This window comes from Cervus canadensis, chromosome 2 (assembly GCF_019320065.1).
Source record: "Cervus canadensis isolate Bull #8, Minnesota chromosome 2, ASM1932006v1, whole genome shotgun sequence".
In the NCBI taxonomy this organism is placed as follows: domain Eukaryota; kingdom Metazoa; phylum Chordata; class Mammalia; order Artiodactyla; family Cervidae; genus Cervus; species Cervus canadensis.
In genome coordinates this window covers 13,407,436-13,429,934 of record NC_057387.1, presented here as the reverse complement: position 1 = coordinate 13,429,934, position 22,499 = coordinate 13,407,436, and the positions used below count along the sequence as shown (strand labels likewise).

At 48.2% G+C, this 22,499-nt stretch overlaps 2 protein-coding genes across 3 annotated transcripts in view; one reads left to right on the top strand and one right to left on the bottom strand.

Moving 5' to 3' along the window:
• Positions 1-9,892, bottom strand: part of IQGAP3 (IQ motif containing GTPase activating protein 3) — a 39,255-nt gene extending 29,363 nt beyond the window's left edge. For both annotated transcript variants that reach the window (XM_043453740.1, XM_043453748.1), the window contains exons 1-8: positions 9,813-9,892; positions 7,534-7,621; positions 3,588-3,744; positions 2,874-2,951; positions 1,575-1,651; positions 760-827; positions 556-669; positions 145-323 (exon numbers count right to left, since the gene is read on the bottom strand). In XM_043453740.1, the coding sequence (XP_043309675.1) occupies positions 145-323; positions 556-669; positions 760-827; positions 1,575-1,651; positions 2,874-2,951; positions 3,588-3,744; positions 7,534-7,621; positions 9,813-9,849 (798 nt within the window). In that variant the 5' untranslated portion in view covers positions 9,850-9,892. The remainder of the gene's footprint in view (positions 1-144; positions 324-555; positions 670-759; positions 828-1,574; positions 1,652-2,873; positions 2,952-3,587; positions 3,745-7,533; positions 7,622-9,812) is intronic.
• Positions 9,893-14,533: 4,641 nt separating this feature from the next.
• On the top strand, positions 14,534-22,169 carry TTC24 (tetratricopeptide repeat domain 24). Its single transcript, XM_043453729.1, has 10 exons — positions 14,534-15,239; positions 15,430-15,633; positions 16,264-16,392; positions 16,529-16,641; positions 16,981-17,079; positions 19,792-19,889; positions 20,037-20,137; positions 20,736-20,832; positions 21,000-21,155; positions 21,252-22,169. Exons 1-10 carry the CDS (start codon positions 14,534-14,536, stop codon positions 21,331-21,333), a joined length of 1,785 nt encoding a protein of 594 aa, XP_043309664.1. The 3' UTR covers positions 21,334-22,169.
• Positions 22,170-22,499: the final 330 nt, after the last annotated feature.

Here is a 22,499-nt window from a genome sequence, read left to right as displayed (position 1 = left end):
TCCTCTCCTATTTCTCTATAGTAACTGACAAGTTAGTTTCTCCAGGCAACTTTACTCAGAGACAAGACAGATAGGAATCCTGGTTTCACTAGAGATTTTCCAGGCCACCCAGCTTTTCGGCCCTTGCCATCCAAGTCTCCTTACGCGGTTCCTGGCGTTGGCAGCCTTTTCCATCTTGGCCTGAGCCAGCAGTTCCTGGTAGATGGCTGCCAGAGGCTCTCGAAGATTCTCCAGCAGAGCACTAGGATTCTGCAAGGCCACTAGGGTGTCCTTGACCACCCCTCGCTCCACCGCCTCATTGATGGCAAGAACAGCCGCATGGACTAGGAGGGGACATGAAAACAAGGTCAGGAGGCCAGAACAAACCCCAGTCCAGCTACAGTATAATCAGCTGCAGACCACTCTGACGTTACCCTTTATCCACAGGGCCAGGCAAGCCAGGTAGCCTAATGGCCCTGCCTATGATGAGAGGTAACCAAAGTTTATATGGGGGCGTAAGGTTCAGAGTCCTCCCATACCCACTGAGCGACGCCAACAGGTGAGCCTGATCTCTACCTGCAGCCTCATCCACTGAGAGTTCATTGGCCAGGATGCCCCCGATCTTGCTGAAGGCAGGCAGCTGGAGGTCATACTTAGCCAGTTCAGAGGCCATGTTGCTGAGTTCCTCAGCTGCAATGAGAGCACAGGTGCCCTTCATCAGGTCCCGAACCCCCAAGACCCCACCCAGACTGTGGAGGTTGGGGGAGGAGCTGGGCTTACCTGTGAATTTCACCTTCCCATATAGATCATGTATCTGAGGAGCCAATCCCAGCCGGAAGAGGAAGAGACTGGGAAAGAATGGAAGGAATTGGGGCCTGTTCATTTTGACAGGCTGCCTAGAATAGGTTTGCAGGAGATACTATGGGAATTTAGAGATGAAGACCATTCAGTGCCTGCCCACAACTCACCCCCCATTTACAGGGAGATAGGCAAAGTAAGCCAGCCCAAGGCAATGCTGGAGCAGATAAGTAAGATGCTATAGGAGGTCTGTGGGGATTGCGGAGGCTTTACAGAGAAGGACACACTGCAGTAGCAGGTCATTGGATGGAGACAGAGGATTGAAAGGGCATAGCAAGCAGAGACCCGCTGAGCTAAGGCATGGTCATCTGAAAGGATGCGGGAAATGAAGTCAGGAGGAGATGACATGGTGGACACAGGAACAGGTCAATCACTTTCTATGATTTAGCCAACTGGTTGCTGATGGCTGGCTGTAAGTAGGACTAAATAGCCTTCTCTTTTCACACTGACTGTGACAGCATGTGACCCTCCTGATCATCCTAATCAGACTTCTCTGCACCCCTGTCACAAGCTGAAGACTCTTCGCTGCCTGCCTTTTCCCTTCACCCACAGAGATCACACGTAAAGGTGCCCTCCAGCACATACATAGATCTAAACAAAACTAGGTAGAGTGAAAACATCACTCTGAGAAGCGCTCCCTGGGGTCTACCCTCTGTCCTTCCTGTGTCAGTGTTTGTTGCAGCTGACTTTGGCTGCATCCACCCAAGGAACCCAGATGACAAGTCTCGGTCTCTCACCTGAGTGCATGGATGCAGTAGACCACCCGTGGCATGTTCTTCTTGTCATAAATGTCCGTGGTCTCTGGGAAGAAGGTCTGGAGGGGAAACCATCCAATTACTGCCACTGGAGACTTCTAAGCAGCACCAGATATGGAAAGAGGGGCTGAGGAATGCGTCTTCCTATCTGACCTGGGATGTGTGTTCCTTTGTTGCCTGGGGCTTCTGGGTCAATCTCCCCAACTCTTTACAGCCAGCACTCATCCCCATACTCAATGTAAAAGAAGGCACTAGGACACACTCCAGCTGAGGCCCAGCCACAGACACACAACCAAACCAAACATTAACCAAACATCAGACCAGACTATCAAGTCTACAGGATGCAGGCCACATGCTCCAGGAGAAATAGGTACCTCTATTCATCCTACAGACACAGCCAGCCTCTATCCCTCACCTTGGACTCTCACCAGAAAGGGGGCATACTAGGAGCTGGCCATGACCCCAAAAAGGGCCCAAAGAGACACACATTGCCGAGGACCACACAGGATCAGGACGTGCCATCACTGTGTCCAAGCCAGAGGTCTCTAACCAGCGGGGTCCCCTCTAAGAGCTAAGTCACCCCTGGCATGATTTCCCATGCCACCTGATGACTGTAATGAAGTTTAACCTCAATACATCTCGGTTACCTTAGATACATAAGAAAGGACCAAATCTAGGGACTTAAAGGCATTCTGGCCTCACCGAGGATACATGTTTCTATTGTTTCTGCCTCTCACTAAAGCTTCTTTCTTAACTGCCATTTCCTTGTCTTATAGTTCTCTCCTATAGTGCAGAAAAACACAGCATAGTCTTACCATGCCTTAATTTACAATCTACAAAAAGAGATCAAACGACCTTCGTAACGACCTTATACAGTAGATAGGGAGGGATCACCATCCCCACTTTACAGGTAAGAAACAAACAGAGTCAGAGTGAGAGGACGCAGAGCATGTGTCCAGCTGGGGTCCTGGCCTAGGCTTCCAAGTCGATCACCTAGATGTGGTGTGTCCTTGCTTCACACTATGAAATTCTGGTGGAAAGATGGCCAGTCAACATAAGGCCCAGCTCCTGCATTATACAGGGGCCTCACTGACTAATGGGGACAATGCAGCCTGGGCCAGGGAGCCTTCACCTCCCTTCACTTGACATACCAACAGGGAAATAGAGGCAGAGACCATGTAACAAGGTTCAAAGACACATGGAGATGAACACTGAAGGGTCCCAGGGAGATAAAGCATGTGTGTGGTGGGGGTGCTGGTAAAGAGCAAAGATGAGTGTTACCGAAGGCAGACCGATGTGGGCTATTGCAGACAGCCAAAAGTTGATGTTGTCCGTGTGACGGAAATGCAAGCCAGTTGCCTGAAAGGGAAGGAAAGAGAAGAGAATCTATTTCCACAGTTCCTGGGGTTGGCTATGGGTAGAGTCCAGACCAGAACTTGAAGATTCAAGGGGTGAGGGCAGAGGACCCTGCCCTATGGATTTCCCATGCCCCCAGGATGGAGACACACAGATAGAAACCACCAGGTGTGGATGACCCAGTTGGGCATTTGGGAAGGATGGCACAGGGATGGGATTAGCAAGCTATACGGCTTCTGAGAAAAGGGGAGTCCAGAGCTGGGACGGGAAGGAGAGGCAGGCTGGGCTGGCTAGAACACAGGGAAGGGGGGGCATGCCCTGGAAGTACCTTCAAGGTGGTAAAGCCCACAGCCTCTTAGTGTAGACTGTAGGTAGAAAAGTCTGCTTGGAGGTTTTCATATCAGGGCCTCTCAAAACCCACCTAGCAAATGCCCTTTGCTGTTAAGGAAAATACACACCTCCTGGCTGGGAGATACCCATTGAAACCTGCTGTTCTGGTGCAAAGATTAATAGCATCCTTTTCATCCTCAATAGTAGCCAGGTCTGGACAATAAATTATATGGTCATCCCACTCTCACAGCTTTGGGAAGAGGGAGTTTGAGAGGAAGAATGTAGAAGGTAGAGACCTCTGCTCCCCACCTGGTACCGCAGCTGCTCCGCATCATAGATCTTCTTCAAGGGAACCACAGAGGGTGCAAAACAGTGGCCCAGCTTGGCCAGCAGCACTCCGTTCCGGAGGCTCTCCTCCAGCTCCACCGGGGAAGGCAGCTCCTCCTTCAGGCAGGCCTCCATCCAGCTGAGAGCATGAGAGCAGCCTGTGAGCCCCTCGGGCAGCCCACAGCACTTCATCCAATCCCAGGACCTTCCTCCCTCCCTCTCTCCCTTTAAGCAGCCTCTCACCCTCTCCTGACTCCTGCTCCTGCCCTGCCCCCAACACCCACCTCTGCCCACTGCCTGGCTGTTTCCACAGTCTTCCAAGCAGCCTCAAACACCTGGATTGGCCAATCCTCAGCCCCCACCTGCCCCATACATCTTCCCTGACAGATACTGAAGCTGCCCATCTTCAGTGAGGCTTAAACAGTCTCTTACCTGTTACATGATATAACCCCTCACTCAGTCTGGTTATGCATTTGAGTGCTGAACCAAATTGTACCTGCTCACTTCTCTTATTCCGCATGTTCTCAGAACCCAGGCACACAATGGTCATGTCTACACAGCCCAAAACCCAGTTTTGATGATGAAGAGGGGAGTAGGGAGCCCCCAGGATTGAAGCAAGGGGAGCAGCACAAACAGACAAAAAGGAACCAAGGAGACCTGCTTTCCACATCATCTCCCAAATTCACCTCTCTGAGCCTCCAGTTGCATAATCTGCAAAATGAAGATACCACCTGTACTACCCACCTCAGTGGGCAGCTGCCATGATTAAATGAGTTAATGAATGTGAAAACACCTTGAATGTAAATATCAAGTATTATTATGACTGATGACTGTATAAGGGAGAGAATAAGGGCTCCCATCTCAGAAGCCCAATATGTGGGCTCCTCCTCCACATTTTGAGACCTATAGGAAAGTATCTGTTTTCAAAGATAGAGCAAGTCACACCTCATTTTGTGCTTTCTCTGCCACAGACACCTGATTTCCTATCTACCCCATCCTACCTACTTTTTGGGAGAACATTAAAATTACACTATTGATTGAAGGGAAAAGATTAAGCATTTATCCTTCCTTTAGAGCCAACATCCATTCACAGGAAATATGGGGTAGAGTGGAACAAGTTGAGTGAGGCAGGAAGTGAATAGACAAAGACAGAATGCAGGATGTTCTACAGGACGAAGGACTCGGTTTCTTCAATAAGTCAGTGACATAAGGAACTGAAAAGGGGAGGTGAGCTATTCTAGATGAAAGAAGACTTAATAGTACATAACAACCAAATGTAATATATGAATTCTTTCAGATCCTTAACTGGATAAGTCAACTGTAAAAAAATATGTGATTTTTTTAGACAATCAAGAAAATTTGAATATGGCCTAAGTGTTGATCTTTCAAGGATTAATGGGTAACTGAGGTGGATATTATAATGGCATTGTGGTTATGCAGGCAAATGTCCATATACAGAGATATATATTAAAGTATATAGGGGAATAAAAGGATGTGATGTTGTCTTTGTTCACAGATGGCACACTCGTCTTTGCAGAAAATCTGAAAGATGACACCAAAAAACTCCTGGAGATAATAAGTGATTATAGCAAGGTTGTAGGAGACCAGGTTAATATATAAAATTCCACTGCTTTTCTAAATACCAGCAATAAGCAAGCGGAATTCGAAATTAAAAACACAATACTATTTATACTAGCACTCCCCTCCAAATGAAATTAGGTATAAATGTACATGAGGAAATCTACAAAACTGATGATGAAATCAAAGAACTAAATAAATGGAGAAATATTCCATATTCATGGATAGGAAGCTGCAATATTGTCAAGATATTAGTTCCTCCCAACTTGAGGTATAAGTCAGTTCAATCCTAATCAAAATCCCAGCAAGTTATTTTGTGGTTGTCCATACAACAATTCTAAAGTTCACAAGGAGGTGCGCCCAGCTAGCTCAGTTGGTAGAGCATGAGACTCTTAAAGTTTACATGGAGAGACAAAATACCCAAACTCGCCAACATGATATTGAAGAAGAACAAATTGGAATACTGACACTACCTGACTTAGCCAGTAATCAGACAGTATGGTCCTGGTGACTGAACAGACACATAGATCAGTGGAACCAAAGAGAACCCACGTAAATATAGCCAACTGATCTTTGACAAAGGAGCGAAGGTAACACAACGGAGCAAAGACATTCTTCTCCACAAATGGTGCTGGAATAACTAGATATCCACATGCAGAAAATGAATCTAGACACAGACCTTACACCCTTCACAAAAATCAACTCAAAATGGAGCATCAACTTCAAAGTAAAATGCAAAACTGTATTAAAACCCCTAGAAGTCAACATAGGAGGAAACCTAGGTGACCTTGGGTATGCAATTACTTTTTAGATACAACACCAAAGGCACAATCCTTGAAAGAAATAATTAATAACCTAGATTTCATTAAAATTAAAACCTTCTACTCTACAAAAGGCAATGTCAAGAAAATAATATGACAGATTGGGATAAAAAATTTACAAAAGAAAACATTTATAAAAGACACATCTGAGGAAATTTCCTGGTGGCCCAGTGATTAAGACTTGGTCCTTTCACTGCCAGGGCCCAGGTTCGATCCCTGGTCAGGAAATTAAGATCCCATAGCCAAAAATGAATAAATTAAATTAAATAATTATTTTTAAAAAAGACATATCTGATAAAAGATTGTTACCCAAGATATACAAAAACTCTTAAAACTCAATAGTAAGAAAACAAACAACCTGACTGAAAAATGGGATAAAGATCTTAGCAGACACCTCACCAAGAAAGATGTACAGGTTTGGCTCTCCCTTGAGCCGGCCTGCTGTTCTAACAGCATCTCCCACTCTAATAAACTTTATTCTCCTCTCATAAGAAAAAAGAAAAGAAAGATGCACAAAGAAGATAAACATATGGCAAATAAGAATCTGAAGAGATGCTTCACGTCATATGTCATCAGGGAAATGCAAATTAAAACAATGATGAGATACGAATATACACCTATTAGAATGGTCATAGTCTGGAACACTGACAATATCAGTGCTGCTGAGGCGATGGAACAACAGGAACTCTCATTCATTGATGGGAAGCCATTCGGTGGTGAATGTACTCTTACCATGTGATCCAGACATTGTGCGGTTTGGTATTTAACCAAAGGAGTTGAAAACTTACATCTGCAAAACATACTGCCAAAACTTGGAAGCAACCAAGATGACCTTCAATAGGTGAATGGATTAATAAACTGTGGTACACCTAGATAATGGAATATTATTCAGCACTAGTAATGAATGAGCTATGAGACCATGAAAAGACATGGAGGAAACTTAGATGTATATTACTAAGTAAAAATAAATCGATCTGAAAAGGCTACGTATTGCATTATTCCAGGTAAGAAAAATTCTGGAAAAGGCAAAACTATGGAGACAGTAAAAAGATGAGTCAGTGCCAGGAATTGGGGGTGGGGTGGGAGAGAGGGGGTGAGTATGTGAAACAGAGACTTTTAGGGCAGTGAAACTATGATACTATAATTATGGAAGGATACATGTCATTATATATTTGTTGAAACTCATAGAACACCTATAATTCAAAGAGTGAACTCTAAGGCAAACTATGGACTTTGAGAGATTTTGTGTCACAGTAGGTTTGTCAGTTGTAACAAACTCTTGTGGGGGATGTTGATGGTAGGGAGGCTAAGTATGTTTCTAGGAAGGGGATATATGAAAAATCTCTGCATCTTTATCTTAATTTTGCTGTGAACCTAAATAGGCTCTATAAAGTCTTTAAAAAAATAAAAGATGCTATTTCAACTCTCCCTTTCCCACAGAATGGACTCTTGTCTTTTTCCATTTTCTTTGGGGGCAGATGCCTGGGGTGAGGAAAAGGAGGCCAGAAAGAGGCAGCCCCTCTGCTCACCGCTTGGCTTCCTCCAACCGGCACAGGTACTGATAGGCGATGTTCTGCCGCCTCTGCTCATCCATTTCCTCCGCTGTGAGACGTTCATCTGAGCAGTCAAAGAAGGGAGTATTAGACAGAGGGCCGTAGCCAGGTTCTTCTTAGTAGATTTTCTTAGGCAACTCTGCTCAGAGACTGGAGGCAGCTCCCACATGCCTGTCCCCCTGTTCCCAGGACAATGGCTCCAATCGGCTCCCATTCAGTGAAGATATCCTAGTCAGCACCCTGACAGAGGGAGGATCCTTCCCTTTCCAGCCATCTTCCTCTCCAGGCATCTTCCAGACCTCCTCCTTCCCCCAACTTCATAGCCCTTCCCTCAGTACCTCCCTTCAGGGATGTCCAGATCCCTCCGTGGCTGAGAACTTAGCTCCTCATTTTATCCCTAATTAGGCTCTGAGTTCTCCAAGAACTGGACTTCTGTCATCCTCCTCATGTACTCTCCCAGAGACTAGGTTAACAGAACCAACTAAGATGCATCATTCAGCAACCATTCATTCATTCAATACCTCCTGTCTGTCGCACTAGACTAGTGGACCCCTACTCTCAAGAAGTTGTTGTTGAGTTGCTCAGTCCTGTCTGACTCTTTTTGACCCCACGGACTGTAGCCCACCAGCTCCTCTGTTCATGGGATTTTCCAGGCAAGAACACTGGAGTGGGTAGCCATTCCCTTCTCCAGGGGATCCCTGGGATCCCACCCAGGGATTGAACTCAGGTCTCCTGCTTTGCAAATGGATTCTTTACCATCTTAGCCACCAGGGAAATCCAAGCAGAAAGGAAGGAAAGGCAACTCAACAGAGAGTACCATGTGAAAAAAAAGCCACTCAATTGGGGATTAAATGGAATGACAGAGAATTTTAAAAGATCACAAAGGTGTATTTCCTCTCCCTTTTGGTATAGGTCACCTGAGGAAGAAAATAATCTCCAAGCTAACTAAAATGCAGACAATAATTTGACTCCCAAACTCAAGAACAGGAAATCCCTTAAATGAGGCAGCATTCACATTCTGCCTTAGCCCCAGCTTCCTTTTATCCTTCCCCTAACTCTTCTCTCCCATCCATCAGGTTCCTTAGGGAAAACAATACAAAATCAGACAAAATGAGAGAAAGCTACATATACACACCAAGAAAATAAAGTCAGAGAACTTGAAAAGAGATTTTAGCAAATCTGTCTTTGACTCAGCACTTTATGTCTTTATCTCTTTTCTTTCTATTGCTTATCCTGTGATATGACTTGGGGGAGGGGCAGGGCTTCTTTGAATTGGTAGTTAAGCAAGTTAAAACACACACACCCGCCTCCTTGTTCAGATTTGAAAGCACTGGCCAACAGCAGGAAATCCACCAGTTCCTCTGAGGGGGTGTACAAGGAACGAGTGTTGGTTGCTAAGCATGGAAAATAAACCAGTAAGTGAATGACACCACTTCAGAGTTATGAACTGAGGACTGTGAGATGTGGGCGGGACTTTGTACATACACAGAGTCTTAAAAAAAAAAAATCAGTTTTCCTGTTCTTTTCAGGTCTGAAACTAGCTTTCCTTCAACTGATCGGGAGACACGGACTTTGCTTTTTGAATCCAAATGGAGAAGAAGGGAAAGGAGTAGAAGATTTTGCTTTCACTCAGGTCAGATGAAAACCTTTCTGCACTTCCATTTTTCTGACCCCACTCTAAAGCAGTGTTTTTGAAAATGTGGTACATGGACTACCCGCATCACAATTAGGTGGGGTTAATGGAAGAAGCCCAGTGGTGCCTGTTATAAATGCAGATTATGGACACAAGTTGAGACCTACTGTTGCTGACGCTCTGGGATAGAACAGACACCATAAAGTTTAAGAGGCATTGTCTCAAAGAAGCACCAAAAAATCAAGGAAGTCCCCCACGTCTTGTTAGGCGTCCCGTCCCCTGGCAGGGCTTGGCAAGTATGAACTGCTGAATTTTTAAGGAGCCAACCAGACCACCTACATTCTCCCAGCCCCGGAGCCCCAGAATTTGGGAATAAGGGAGAAAACTCTTTGTAAGCTTTGAAACGCGACACAGAAGTCAGAGCATTTCGCAGCTCACAGCTTTACTCCTGCCCGCCAGAGTCCGAACTGGGTGCTCCCTCTCTACTGAACACAGTCCGGCTGCCCCTTGCCCAGCGGGTACCAACACAGCCCCAGCCCCAGCCCCAACCTCTCCCAGGACCGCCGCGTCCCCGACCAGTGGCACCACAACCGGATCCTACTCGGCCCCTTCTAGCACTCACAGATCGCCCGGCCCGGGCCCGCTCCTCTCCGCTCCATGTTCCTCCTCCCAGCAGGTTTGAATCTCCCGCCGCCCAGCCACCGCCCCTCACCGTTGCCACAGGCGGACAGGATACTTCCGGTCTATGCCGCAGGGGCCTCTGGGATTTGTAGTACCAGGTTTCGGAGGTGTGACACCAGGTAAGAAGAAGGATACAGCTCAAGGCTGGGAGGACCCTTCCCGTTCTTGCTTTGGGTCGCTATTTCTCCAGGGCTTCTTCGCTGCTAAATCGTCTTATTTCAAGTAGCCTCTGCTCCTGCCCCTGCTATTTTCATTTCCCCCTAATATTCCCATTAACCCCACTCCCGTTCCTATAGTGTTCTTTGGTCTCGCTAACTTGAGGGCCTATTTTGTGCTATGCTCTGAACAAGGTGGTGCTGATGCAGAGATGCGTGCGTGCTAAGTCGCTTTAGTCGTGTCCAACTCTTTGCGACCCAATGGACTGTAGCCCGCCAGGCTCCTCGTCCATGGGATTCTCCAGGCAAAAATACTAGAGTGATTGTCATGCCCTCCTCCGGGGAATCTTCCCGACCCAGGGATCTAACCTGCATCTTTTATGTCTCCTGCATTGTCAGACGGGTTCTTTACCACTAGCACCACCAGGGAAGCCCAATGGAGAGATAAACAAACACAGTTAATGCCCTAAAGAAACTTGCTTTGAGTGATAAACACATAATCAAGTAACTCAGAGGTCAGTGATACACAGAGGGAGCAGATAATTGCTGTTGTTAAGAGCAGTGAAATAATAATGCTTTGTGAAATAAGTCAAACAGAAAAAGGCAAATACTATATGATATCACTTATATGTGGAATATAAAAAAAATAATACAATGAATGTATATACAAAACAGAAACAGACTGACAGACATGGAAAACAGACTGTTGGTTACCAAAGAGGAGAGGGACAAATTAAGTGTATGAGAGAAACAGATATAAATACTATACATAAAACAGAAAAGCAACAAGGATTTACTGTATATCACAGGAAGTTATACCCAATATCTTATAATAGCCTATAATAGAATACATCCCCTGGAGGAGGGCATGGCAACCCACTCCAGTATTCTTGCCTGGAGAATCCCCATGGATAGTGGAGCCTGGCAGGCTACAGTCCAAGGGTTCTCAAAGAGTCGGACATGACTGAACTGCTAAGCACAGCACATGGTAGGTTATAATCTGCAAAAATACTGAATCACTATGCTGAAACTAACATAGGATTATAAATCAATGATACTTCAATTAAAAAAATTCAGAGGACTGGGTGAAGTAAGTGTTTGAGGAAGAGTGTGTAAAGTAAGAAAGGAGCAAAGAGCAGAGTGTTGGGGAACACTGGTATTTTAGAGGTGGACAGGGACTTCCCTGGTGGCCCACTGGCTAAGACTCCATGCTCTCAAAGTGGGGGCCCGGGTGTTCCATCTCTGGTCAAGGAACTAGATCCCACATGCTGCAACTAAAGAGTCTACACGTTGCAACTAAAGGTCCCACATGCCACAACAAAGATCAAAGATCCTGCATGCCACAACTGAGACCTGGTGCAGCCAAATAAATTAAAATTTAAAAAAAAGAAGAAGAAGAAGGGGACAGAAGGCAAGCAACGGAGATGGAGAAGGAGTTGTTAGCACAGGAGAAAGAGCCAGGACACAGTGGCTCATGGAGCCATGTAAGCAGAGACTTGTAAGGATATGTCAGATACAGCAGGGAATCAAACAAGAAAAATGATCCTGAAAAGATCACTAGATTATTAAGAGGTCATTGGAAACTTGGTGAGATTAGTTTCAGTCCCTGCCCCCTTCCCAAATCATTTTTTTCCCTTAAGAGAGGCTGCTCAGTGAGCAACAGACTGAGCAGCATATTTGACTCTGGTTATGCTGTGGTAGCATCCTGAAGGCCCAGCCCATGGGCAGAAGCGGCAGGCAGCCAGGAGAGCCCACCTCGGGCATGGGCACTATCTGTGGCACACAGCACTGGCCTTGCACACGGCAGGCACTCAACCAAGTCTGCCTGGCAAACGCAGGTGAGCCCAACTACTTCCTTATAATTGTGTTTCTGGCCATGGCCTCTCTACTTAAAAGAGGCCTTTCTCCTAGATAAATGAGGACATTTGCTTTCTGATGCAGGCCACCCTTGGTGAGTTAGGGCAGTAGGTGCCTGTTTTCCTGGGTCCTGCTGTTCTCTCATTAAGCAGAACCTGGAGGTTACAGATCAGTGGAGCTGGGAAAAGGAGTCCGGGGGCAGAGAGGCTCTTCTGATCTCCAGGCCTTTCCTGACCATCAACTTTTCACCCTCTTCCCAAATGTAAAACTACCACACAGAAGCACAGTGTATGAGTGTGTTCGTGTGTGTGTGAAAGGGTTCACTGCTGGGACAACCCACACCTCATTAAAACTTGCAATCACGGTTATCATGGTTAGTGGAAGGGACCTTAGGCTAGTTAGCCCAGAATCAGAAAACCTGGGCTCTAATCTCAGCCTCATGACTGCTTTGTGACCTCAGGCAAGTCACACCTGCTCTTCAGAGGTCCCTTGCTCTGTGAAATGAGGGAATGTGATAGATGATCTTTGAACCTATAACTAGCAACAAGCCCTGCTGCTTTGATTCTTGCTTGAAGTGAAGGACTTGAAGCATGTGTCTGCACGAGTCGGGAGAGATGGGGCAGGAAGGGCAAATAAATCCAGGTATCTGTGCCCAAGCACCAGCAGAGTTCAGCACTAAGATAGGATATCTGAGCTGTCAATCAAAGAATCCCCTAGGCATTGAGGGCGGTACCTGGTTGTCTGGTAACCCCAGGGGCTCTGAGCTAAGAGCTGAGAGAGGTAACCCTAGCCAGAGGGACCATTCCAGAAAGTCAGCTACAGAGAAGATCAAAGAAGGTAAGGTGCCTGTGCCTGGGGCCCCAAGGTCTGGTGGGGGTAGCCAGGAATGCCCAGGAAAAAGGGCCTCAAAGAGACAGAATTTCTGGGTGCTGTTAGGAGCAGGGGTAGTTTCTTTAAAAAGAGAATGTATCACCTTTGCTTGCTTCTCCTAAAAAAAAAAAAAAAAAGCAGCAGGGAAGAAGAAGAAGAACATGGGAGGGACTGAGAACTCAGCTCTTGGGCCTTTTCCACTCCTTTTCCTGTCTCTTGGGAGAAGAATTCAGGAAAAAGGCTTTGCCTTTCTAGGGGAGAGATATTAACGAGAAACACATGCTGATGAGAGAAATGTATTTGGTTTAACAGTGCCCTGGAGACAACAGCAGGTTGTTAGGTGACCAAAACTAGCAAGCAGACAGAAAATCAAGGAGGCAGGGGAGAAAGAAGTTCCCCTTGAGATAGGGAGCAGGCAGTGAACGGAGACACAGAAGCCTTGCTCCTGAAAGCTGGCCTCTTGCCAATTACATGGCCTCGTCAGTTTTGTACCTTCAGTGCCTTGTACGGCTCCTGGCACACAGCAGGAGCTCACTGAGTTTTTGTTGAACCGACTTGAACTCTACCTTGAGATTAGACAGCAGGAGTATGTAGATTGAGTGGATGTCTTTGGATGCACAGAGTGAAGGAGACGGTGGAGCAGAGGCCCTGTATGTGCTTTGTTCGTTCATCCATTCATTTATTCATTCAGTATACCTTTTTCATTGTGGCAAAAATCTATATGTAACATGAAATTCACCATTTTAAACCTTTTCTAAGCATACAGTTCAGCAGCATTAAGTATACTCACATTGTTGTGCAGCCTTCCCCACCATCCATGTCCACAACTTTTTCATCTCATTTGGTAAACATATGTTGAGAATCCACTGTTTTAGAACATTTGAGCTGCTCCAAATCTAGTGGGGGAAATAGTTAAGAAAGTCAACAACCCTAACCCGGTGTGAAAAATGCCATAAAAGACCTAAGTACAGATAAGCTCTATGGGAGTGCAGAAGAAGGACCCAGCTGGTTGAGGGGAGGGGCTTTCTGAAGGAAGCTGTTACTTGAAATTGTTGCAAGAAAGAGAGTGGTTCAAGAGAGGATGGCCACATCCCATGTCCAAGTCCCTGGGGTGGATGCCAAGTATGTGTTCTTGGCATCAGGCAGGAAAGAATTCAATGTTGAGCCATAGTAAAAAGAAAGAAGGTTTAGTCAGGGAAGAAACACACTCCATAGACAGAGTGTGTGGGGTTGTCAATTTTTACATAGGCTCTTGGTGGGTATCCTCAGTATTGAGGTGATTACATAGGCGAATGATTGGGAGGAGTATTCCAGTTGTTTTGGAAAAGGGGTGGGGATTTCAAGGAATTGGGCCACCACCCACTTTTTGACACTTTGTGGTCACCCTTAGAACCATCATGGCACCTGTGGTGTGTTACACTGAGAGCATACTGAGGCTCAAGGTCAAGTGGAAGTTGAGTCCGCCATCTTGGACCCAGTTGGTTCTAATCAGTCTATGTTGTGTCCTCAGGCTAAGTCATTTTTTTTAAAGAGTGTGCCCTGCCCCCTCCTTGTCTTAAAATGAGTCTTGGAGGACGAACAATTAGTCAGGACATTAGAGTGAGAGCTGATGTGGTGTCCAATGGGATAGGTGAAGCAAAGTGAGATGGCAGAGAGAAATCCTTGCAACCCTGAGGGTCACACCAGGGCAGAAGTAGAGCTGAACTGCTGTAGAGGGACAGTGGTCCTTTGGAGGACCAAGGATAACACACTGACCACTCTGCTCCCTATTGTCAGCACTATGTCTTCCCTCGATACTGAGGATGCCCCCCAAGAACCCTCGCTCTCATCCTCAAGCTCCAAGAAGAAAAAGAAGAAAAGAAAGCGGCCTCAGCAAGAGGCCACCATCCCAGCCCTCACCAGGGCTGGCCACAGGGCCCTACTGGCTGGCCGGAACCATGAGGCCTTGACCAGCTTCCAGAGGGCTTTCCTCCTGGCTTCCAGGTCACCACAAACCAGAGACACCCCTGTTCTCCGGGCCTGTGCCTTCAACCTGGGGGCTGCCTACGTGGAGACTGGGGACCCAGCCAGAGGCCTTGAGCTGCTCCTACGCGCTCAGCCTCAAGAGACGGCCCCGGGCGGGTGTCATGGCGACCAGTGTTTCAATGTGGCTTTGGCCTACCATGCCCTGGGTGACCTGCCTCAAGCTTTGGCCTGGTACCACAAGGCCCTGTGCCACTACCAGCCACTAGGTGACCAGGGACAAGCCCAGGCAAAAATGGGAGCCTGCTACCGGGCTCTGGGACAGCCTGGGCCAGCAGCCCACTGCCTGCGAGAAGCGAGCCGGGCCTATGCCCAAGCGGGGCAGCCCCAGGCTTCAGCCCTGGCATTAGGGGCTGCAGCAGGCTGTATGCTGAAGAGCGGGCAGCATGGGGTGAGTGAAGTCATGCAGGTGCTGGAGGAAAGTCGGAGGCTTGCTGAGAGAAGCACTGAGCGGGGACTGCTGGGTGAGGCCTTGGGGCTGAGAAGGTGCGGGATCTGGGGGGTTTCAGACCGGGTGAGACTGAGAAATGGGGTGGAAGCAGAGGCATTTCTGAGGGCTGGGAGGGGCTGGGGGAACCCTGGGAGAGTGGGACAGGGGCTGCACCAGAACAGCTTCAGCAGCATCTGATCAGTGACATTGGCCATGCCCTCTAGGGCAGCTCTATAACGATCTAGGCCTGGGCTACTCCCAGCTCCAGCTGTTCCCGCTAGCGGTAGAGGCCTTCCTGCAAGCCCTGCCCCTGTGCCGGGAGCCAGGAGAGGAGGCCACGGTGCTAAGGAACCTTGGGATGGCCCACAATGCCCTCGGCAACTATCAGGAAGCCCGGGAGTTCCACCAGAAGGCTGCCGACCTGCACGGTGGGTACCAGGGACTGGGGAGTGAGGCTGAGACCAAGGGGCTAGGAGTGGGGTTCCAGCTGAAGCCCCAGGGCTGGAACTCTAGAGCTAATTACGGTTATACTTTAGAACTAATTAGACTGGGAAGTCCAGAACCAGGGAAGAGAAAGTGGGGGTGGGAGGGTGCAGGAGATGGGACAGTCAGGCAGGACAGAGGGTTATGGGCCCAGAGGCTGAGGCCTGGGGTTGGGAAGGCAGCAACGGGCAGAGAGAAGAAGCTGGCTGGAAGGGGAGGCCTGAAGTGGAGCCCAGTGCTTCTAAATGATTGTGTGACTTTTCAGCACATTATTTTCACTTTCTGAGCTTCAGGTTGCATGTATATAAAAAATGGAGCTATTAATACCTGCCTTGCCTGCCTCCCTGGGTTTTTATGTGGCTCAAAGTAGCCTGGGGAGGCATTCAGGCCAAAACTCAGGCTGGGTTTCAAGAGTTCAAGCCTTCATGGTGCCTCTGGAGGTGTGCCGTGGTTGTGCAGCAGGACTCCTGGCAACCCTCCCTTCCTCGTCGGGGTGGGGGCAGAGTTCTGATGCCCCAGCAGGCCAAGTCGTCTCTTAGGATGGGGTGGGCTCTGTCCCCGGGCTCTGTCCCCAGGCTCTGTGGGGCAGCGGAGGGAGCAGGGCTGGAGCTTTGGCAGCCTGGCATTTGCAATGAGCCAGCTGGGAGACCACAAGGCCGCCAGAGACAACTACCTACATGCTCTGCAGGCTGCCCGGGACGCTGGTGAGGGGGAGGGGTTTGCAGGTGGCTTGGGGTGGGGCAAAGCCTGAGGATCCTTGGGGCTGGTGGGGAGGACCTCTGGAGGGGAGGGTCGGTGGGGTTGGGAGCCGGGGAGGACCTCTCAGACTGTCTTCCTCAGGGGACGTGAAGGGGCAATGGCAGGCCTGTGAGGGCCTGGGGGCTGCTGCAGCCAGACTGGGACAGCATGACCAGGCTCTGAAGTACTATAAGGAAGCGCTGGCCTGGTGTCCGGTGAGATCCTCCATCCCAGAATCTAACCGTTTCCCAATAGCCCTCCAGTTGCTCTCCTGACATGCTTTCTCCAGCTGATATTCCTGTCTCTCCCCACCATCCATTCACTCATCAAATGTGCATTGGGCACATGGGGTGCTGGGTCCTGGGACACTATTGTGAGGAAGAATCCACCTCTGTCCACGGTTCTGGGTAGGCAGTGGCAGGATGCTGGCAAAGGCACAGGAATGGGCTAGAAAAGAGAGGAGACAAAGGCCCCTCCCGTCCTCCTTTTCTATTTCTTCCCCGGTCCCGAAACCCAGGCTCTCCCCACTACCCCATTATCCACTCTCTCCCCAGAAGGAGTCAGATTCTGTGCGAGAGCGGCTGGTGGCCAAGCTGACAGATGCCATAAGGACCCACTTGGCCCGGGGTGGGCTGCTTCCGACTCACACCCTGGTGAGATGACACCCGAGACAAGCAGTAGGGGGTGGGGAGAGGTTACCCAGAGAAAGGGGTGGTGATGCGTGGAGCTGATGTCAAGGATGCTGCACTTGACTGCTCGTCTGTGTTCATCTGCCCCAGGGCCTGCATGGGGGACACATACCACTTTCCAGAGGCCACCTGGGGGTGGGGCGGTGGGTGGGGGATTGTGGCACGTCCCCAACACCAGGGCTGTGCCAGGGCTTTGGCTGATTGGTAACTAGCCCAGTGGGTGAAGGCCAAAGGCTGCCATTGAAGATGGGGCTTCCCAGGTGGCTCAGTGGTAAGGAATCCGCCTACCAATGCAGGAACCCCATGAGACACAGGTTCCATCCCTGGGTTTGGAAGAGCCCTTGGAGGAGAAAATAGCAACCCACTCAGTATTCTTGCCAGGATAATCCCATGGACAGAAGGAGCCTAGTGGGCTACAGTCCATCGAATCCCAAAGAGTCAGACATGACTGAGCACACTTGCACACACACCATCAAAGATAACTGAGCCAAACCTGCAGGACGTGGTTTTGTCTTTGGCTGCAGTTCCCAAAAGAGCCACAGGATGGGAGCAGTGCTCCAAGAATGTTCTCTCTCTCCTCTCATTCTCTAGGGGACAGTTCTCTGTGGGTCTCTACCTGCGCCCCTCCTTCTCAGAACTCCTCCTCCCTCCCTCTCTACCTCCCATCGTCTCTCAACAGGTTGAGATTTCTCAGGCAACCTACTTACCCCAGGAATTGAAATTATGCTTGAATATTTGTCATATTTATTTGCTAGGTTTTATGTCTCTACCACACGATTGCTAGGTTTTATGTTTCTACCACACGATTGCACTCATCTCACACACTAGTAAAGTAATGCTCAAAATTCTCCAAGCCAGGTTTCAAAAGTACGTGAACCATGAACTTCCAGATGTTCAAGCTGGATTTAGAAAAGGCAGAGGAACCAGAAATCAAATTGCCAACATCCACTGGATCATCAAAAAAACAAGAGAGTTCCAGAAAAGCATATACTTTTGCTTTATTGATTACACCAAAGCCTTTGACTGTGTCAACCACAATAAACTGTAGAAAATTCTTCAAGAGATGGGGATACCAGGCCATCTTACCTGCCTCCTGAGAAATCTGTATGCAGGTCAAGAAGCAACAGTTAGAACAGGACGTGGAAAAACAGACTGGTTCCAAATTGGGAAGGGATTACGTCAGGGCTGTATATTGTCACCCTGCTTATTTAACTTCTATGCAGACTACATCATGGGAAATGACAGGCTGGATGAAGCACAAGCTGGAATCAAGATTGCCAGGATAAATATCAATAACCTCAGATACGCAGATGACACCACCCTTATGGCAGAAAGTGAAGAAGAACTAAAGAGCCTCTTGATGAAAGTGAAAGAGGAGAGTGAGAAAGCTAGCTTAAAACTCAACATTAGGGGGCGGGCGGGAAAAAAAAAACAAAACTCAACATTCAAAAAACTAAGATCATCTGGTCCCATCATTCCATGGCAAATTGATGGAGAAACAATGGAAACAGCGAGAGACTTTATTTTCTTGGGCTCCAAAATCACTGCAGATGGTGACTGCAGCCATGAAATTAAAAGATACTTGCTCCTTGGAAGAAAAGTTGTGACCAACCTAGACAGCATATTAAAGAACAGAGACATTACTTTGCTGACAAAGGTCTGTCTAGCCAAAGCTATGGTTTTTCCAGTAGTTATGTATGGATGTGAGAGTTGGACTATAAAGAAAGCTGAGCGCTGAAGAATTGATGCTTTTGAACTGTGGTATTGGAAAACAAAGACTCTTGAGAGTCCCTTGGACTGTAAGGAGATCCAACCAGTCAATCCTAAAGGAAATTAGTCCTGAATAGTCATTGGAAGGATTGATGCTGAAGCTGAAGCTCTAATACTTTGACCACCTGATGCGAAGAACTGACTCACTGGAAAAGACCCTCATGCTGGAAAAGATTGAAGACAGGAGTAGAAGGGGACAACATAGGACGAGATGGTTGGATGGCATCATGGACTTGATGGACATGAGTTTGAGTAAGCTCCGGGAGTTGGTGATGGACAGGGAAGCCTGGCGTGCTACAGTCCATGGGGTCTCAAAGAGTCAGACACGACTGAGACTGAGCTGAACTGATGTCCTCTCTTGGGAAGATCCCCTGGAGAAGGAAATGGCTACCCACTCCAGTGTTCTTGCCTGGAGAATTTCATGGACAAAGGAACCTAGCAGGCTACAGTCCACGGGATTGCAAAGAGTTGGACACGACTGAATGATTAACACTTTACTTGAAAGAGTAGGACATCATATTTATAGTTTGCAAAATTATCTTGGTATAAGCAGATGACTGGATTAGGGGCCAGAAGACCTAGATTCTATCTGAAGTTGGTCACCAACTTTCTGTGGCTTTGTCCCTGGAGGCCCCAGGAAGGATGAGGTGGTCATCAAGCTCTGGCCAGGTCTGATAGTCCATGAGCTTGAGTTCTAACTTAAGAGTTACTACTGGGGACCTTAACAGAACAAAGGGCCTTGCCCTGTAGTTTCATCCTTAGACACAGGCACAGCCCAGCTGTCTCTTGCACTTCTCTGTCTCTCTGGGCCCATTGTGTGTGGAAGGAACATACATTCACACCACAACCACAGCTGGAATGGCCATTTTTCTCAAACTGATCCCATTTACCCCTCTTCATTCCTAGACCTCAGCTCCAGGGAGATCCCCGGCTCCAGGTGGCACCTGCCTGGTGGAAGGGACCCCAGCCAGGGTAGACAGGGGCACACCAGGAGTGCAGCATAGGTAAGCAGGGTGGAGGCAGAGCTTCAGGGACGGATGTGGCCTCGGGGGTGTGTTGGGAGGTGTCACAGCCTGGCACAGTGGGTGGGACGTGGGGTGGAGGGGACCTGGCCAGAGTACCACTCTGCCCCCTGTTTCCTACCTCTACAGATCTTCCGGTGGGTGGGAAGATGAGTTAGAGGAAGGCCACGAGGAGAAGGAGGAAGAGTCAGCGAATGTTCCCACGACATCTCGGGCACCAAGGCTGGAGGGTGAGTCTAAGGAAGCTGCTTCTAGCATCACCTTCCCCCAAATGGGAGTGCTCTTACTTCCTTTACCCCACCCTCCCACTTGTCATATTTCCAAGGCCAGGACCAGCCCTCCCCGCTTTCTGCTCTCTCAAGGCCCTGGACCATTTTACCTAAACCCTTTCCTGAATTTGCCTCTTCCCCCGTGCTCCTGAGGCTTTCCTAACATCTAGAACTTCGTATCTTGGAGCACCAAGGTTTCCACACCTACTACATGCCAGGCACTGGATGCTTTTCTTACCTTAGCTTACTAGTCTCTTCCCCCAAAGGCTTTGCACTCTGAGGACAGAGTTCCCTGCTTCTTGGTGACTTGAATTCACTGATGTCTTCTTTTCAGTGTGTTTTCCTCCAGGCGCCAGTAACACTGGTGAATCATTCCCATCTAGTCAGCCCAAGTTTGCCAAGCACCTGCCCTGTACAGGTGGACCATCTGTGTACAGTGACCAAAACATCCCCTGATACCCACCCTCCTGGTTCTTCTCCCAAAGATGTCTCTTTCCCCCCATGATGGTTCTTGGGGCAGCGAGGCCTGTGATGAATGTGTTTGTTTCTCTCCATCCAGGCCCAAGACCCAAGGCCCATCTCTCATTTGGAGGCCAAGGCCCCCTCAGAATGGAGAACCCTGGCCTTCTGGTACCCAGCGGGCCCCGTGGCAATAGGTGGGTACCTGGGAGGAGGGATGAAGCCTGGAGAATGGATAAAAGAAGTAGGAGGGATGTGACTTTGGATGACTTTAATGGAACATGATCACTGTTCAAGTTGGGGGAAGAGGTGGTCTGTTGCTTGGGGACATGGTGCTTTGAGCCTCTCTGACTTTGCCCTTTAGCAATCTGCACAACCTTCAGCCAGCTCTGGAGGTCCAGAGTGTTCCCCGCCTCCTGCATGGCCTGAGTGTAGGCCTCTGCGAAAGGGCAAGTCCTGCTGAATGGGGGAACACACGGCTTCAGCGTATCCCCCCCTGCCCTGGAGCCCACCAGCAGAGGTAGGGCCAGAGAGGGTTACAGAAGCTGGAGCCAGAGCAAGCTGCCTTCTCTTCTCTCCCTAGTCACTCCCACTGCCCCCTCTCTGCCTCCTTCAGGTCATTCAGACAGCCCAGGAAACCTCCGGGCAGGAACCCTCAGAGGAGATCCATGGAGTCTGGCTTCTGCATAATCATGTGACCATCCCCTGTTGGTCACAGCATGGCCTCTGCAGTACCTACCCAACATACACACCTCAGGGACTTCTGGGACTGAACCCCTTCCCTGTCATTTCCAGTGAGCACTGCATGGGCATGGAGTACAATGTCTGCAAGTGGGCCCCCGAGCAGGCTGGACAAGGGCTTGGCAGTCTCAGCACCAAGGCGTTCTGGGTGCTTCTCATTGGGATTTTTGGATTCAATAGGGAAAAGAAAAAAGGAAAACAGATGGTAAATTTCTCCCCTTTCTTTTTGGCATCAAACTTCACAATCTGGCCTTTCCAGTTCTTAAAAGCATGACATCTTGTTTAAGACACTTTAGGGTCACTGACTCCATTTTCTCATATGGGAAATGGGGATCTCATGCTACAGAAGATCCACCTTAACTGAACTATTGATGCACTCCTCTTCCGCCACACACAAAAAAAGCAGATGCTGGATGCAGGGCCCCTCGGGCCTATAGCAGCAGTACTGCTGCTAGCTGCTGCAACAACAGTATTCTGTAACATTGCTCACTTAGCATATGCCACACCCTGTTGTAAGTGCTTCACAAGTGCCTTCTCCCTTAATCCTCACAGCAGATGAATCCCCTTTCACAGATGAGGAAAAGAAGGCACAAAGGCTAACTGGTTTACCTGCCAAGTCACACAACTAGTAAGTGAAGCTGAGATTCATACCTAGGCAGTGAGTACCTTTAGGATGCTGTGCAGTTCAACTCCCCCAGTTAAGCCATTGCTTACCAACAGTTGTTCATGTTTGATACCAAATGTGTTTATTCCAATTGTATGTATTATTGTAGTTTGTAATTAAACTGATGAACTAAGAGTGTGAAAACAAGCTGTTTCTATGACAACTAAATTGAATCTTTAGAAGACGCAATTCAGGTGAGTGACTTTAAAAACTACTGTTGAATTAGATGTGAGCGGAGAGACTATTACAAGTTGGGGGAAATCATAAAAATCTCGATGAATTTTGCACTCAAATTGCTTTAAATATACCATCAATTTTTTGTTCCAACTTAAGGAAGCAGACTTCAAACTGGTAGGTGATATGTAAGTGGTGAATTTTATGCAAGAAAGAAGATGGATAACTACAATCTTTGGCCTTATCCTCAAAGGCAAGACCCTGGTCACACTTTGACAGACAGCA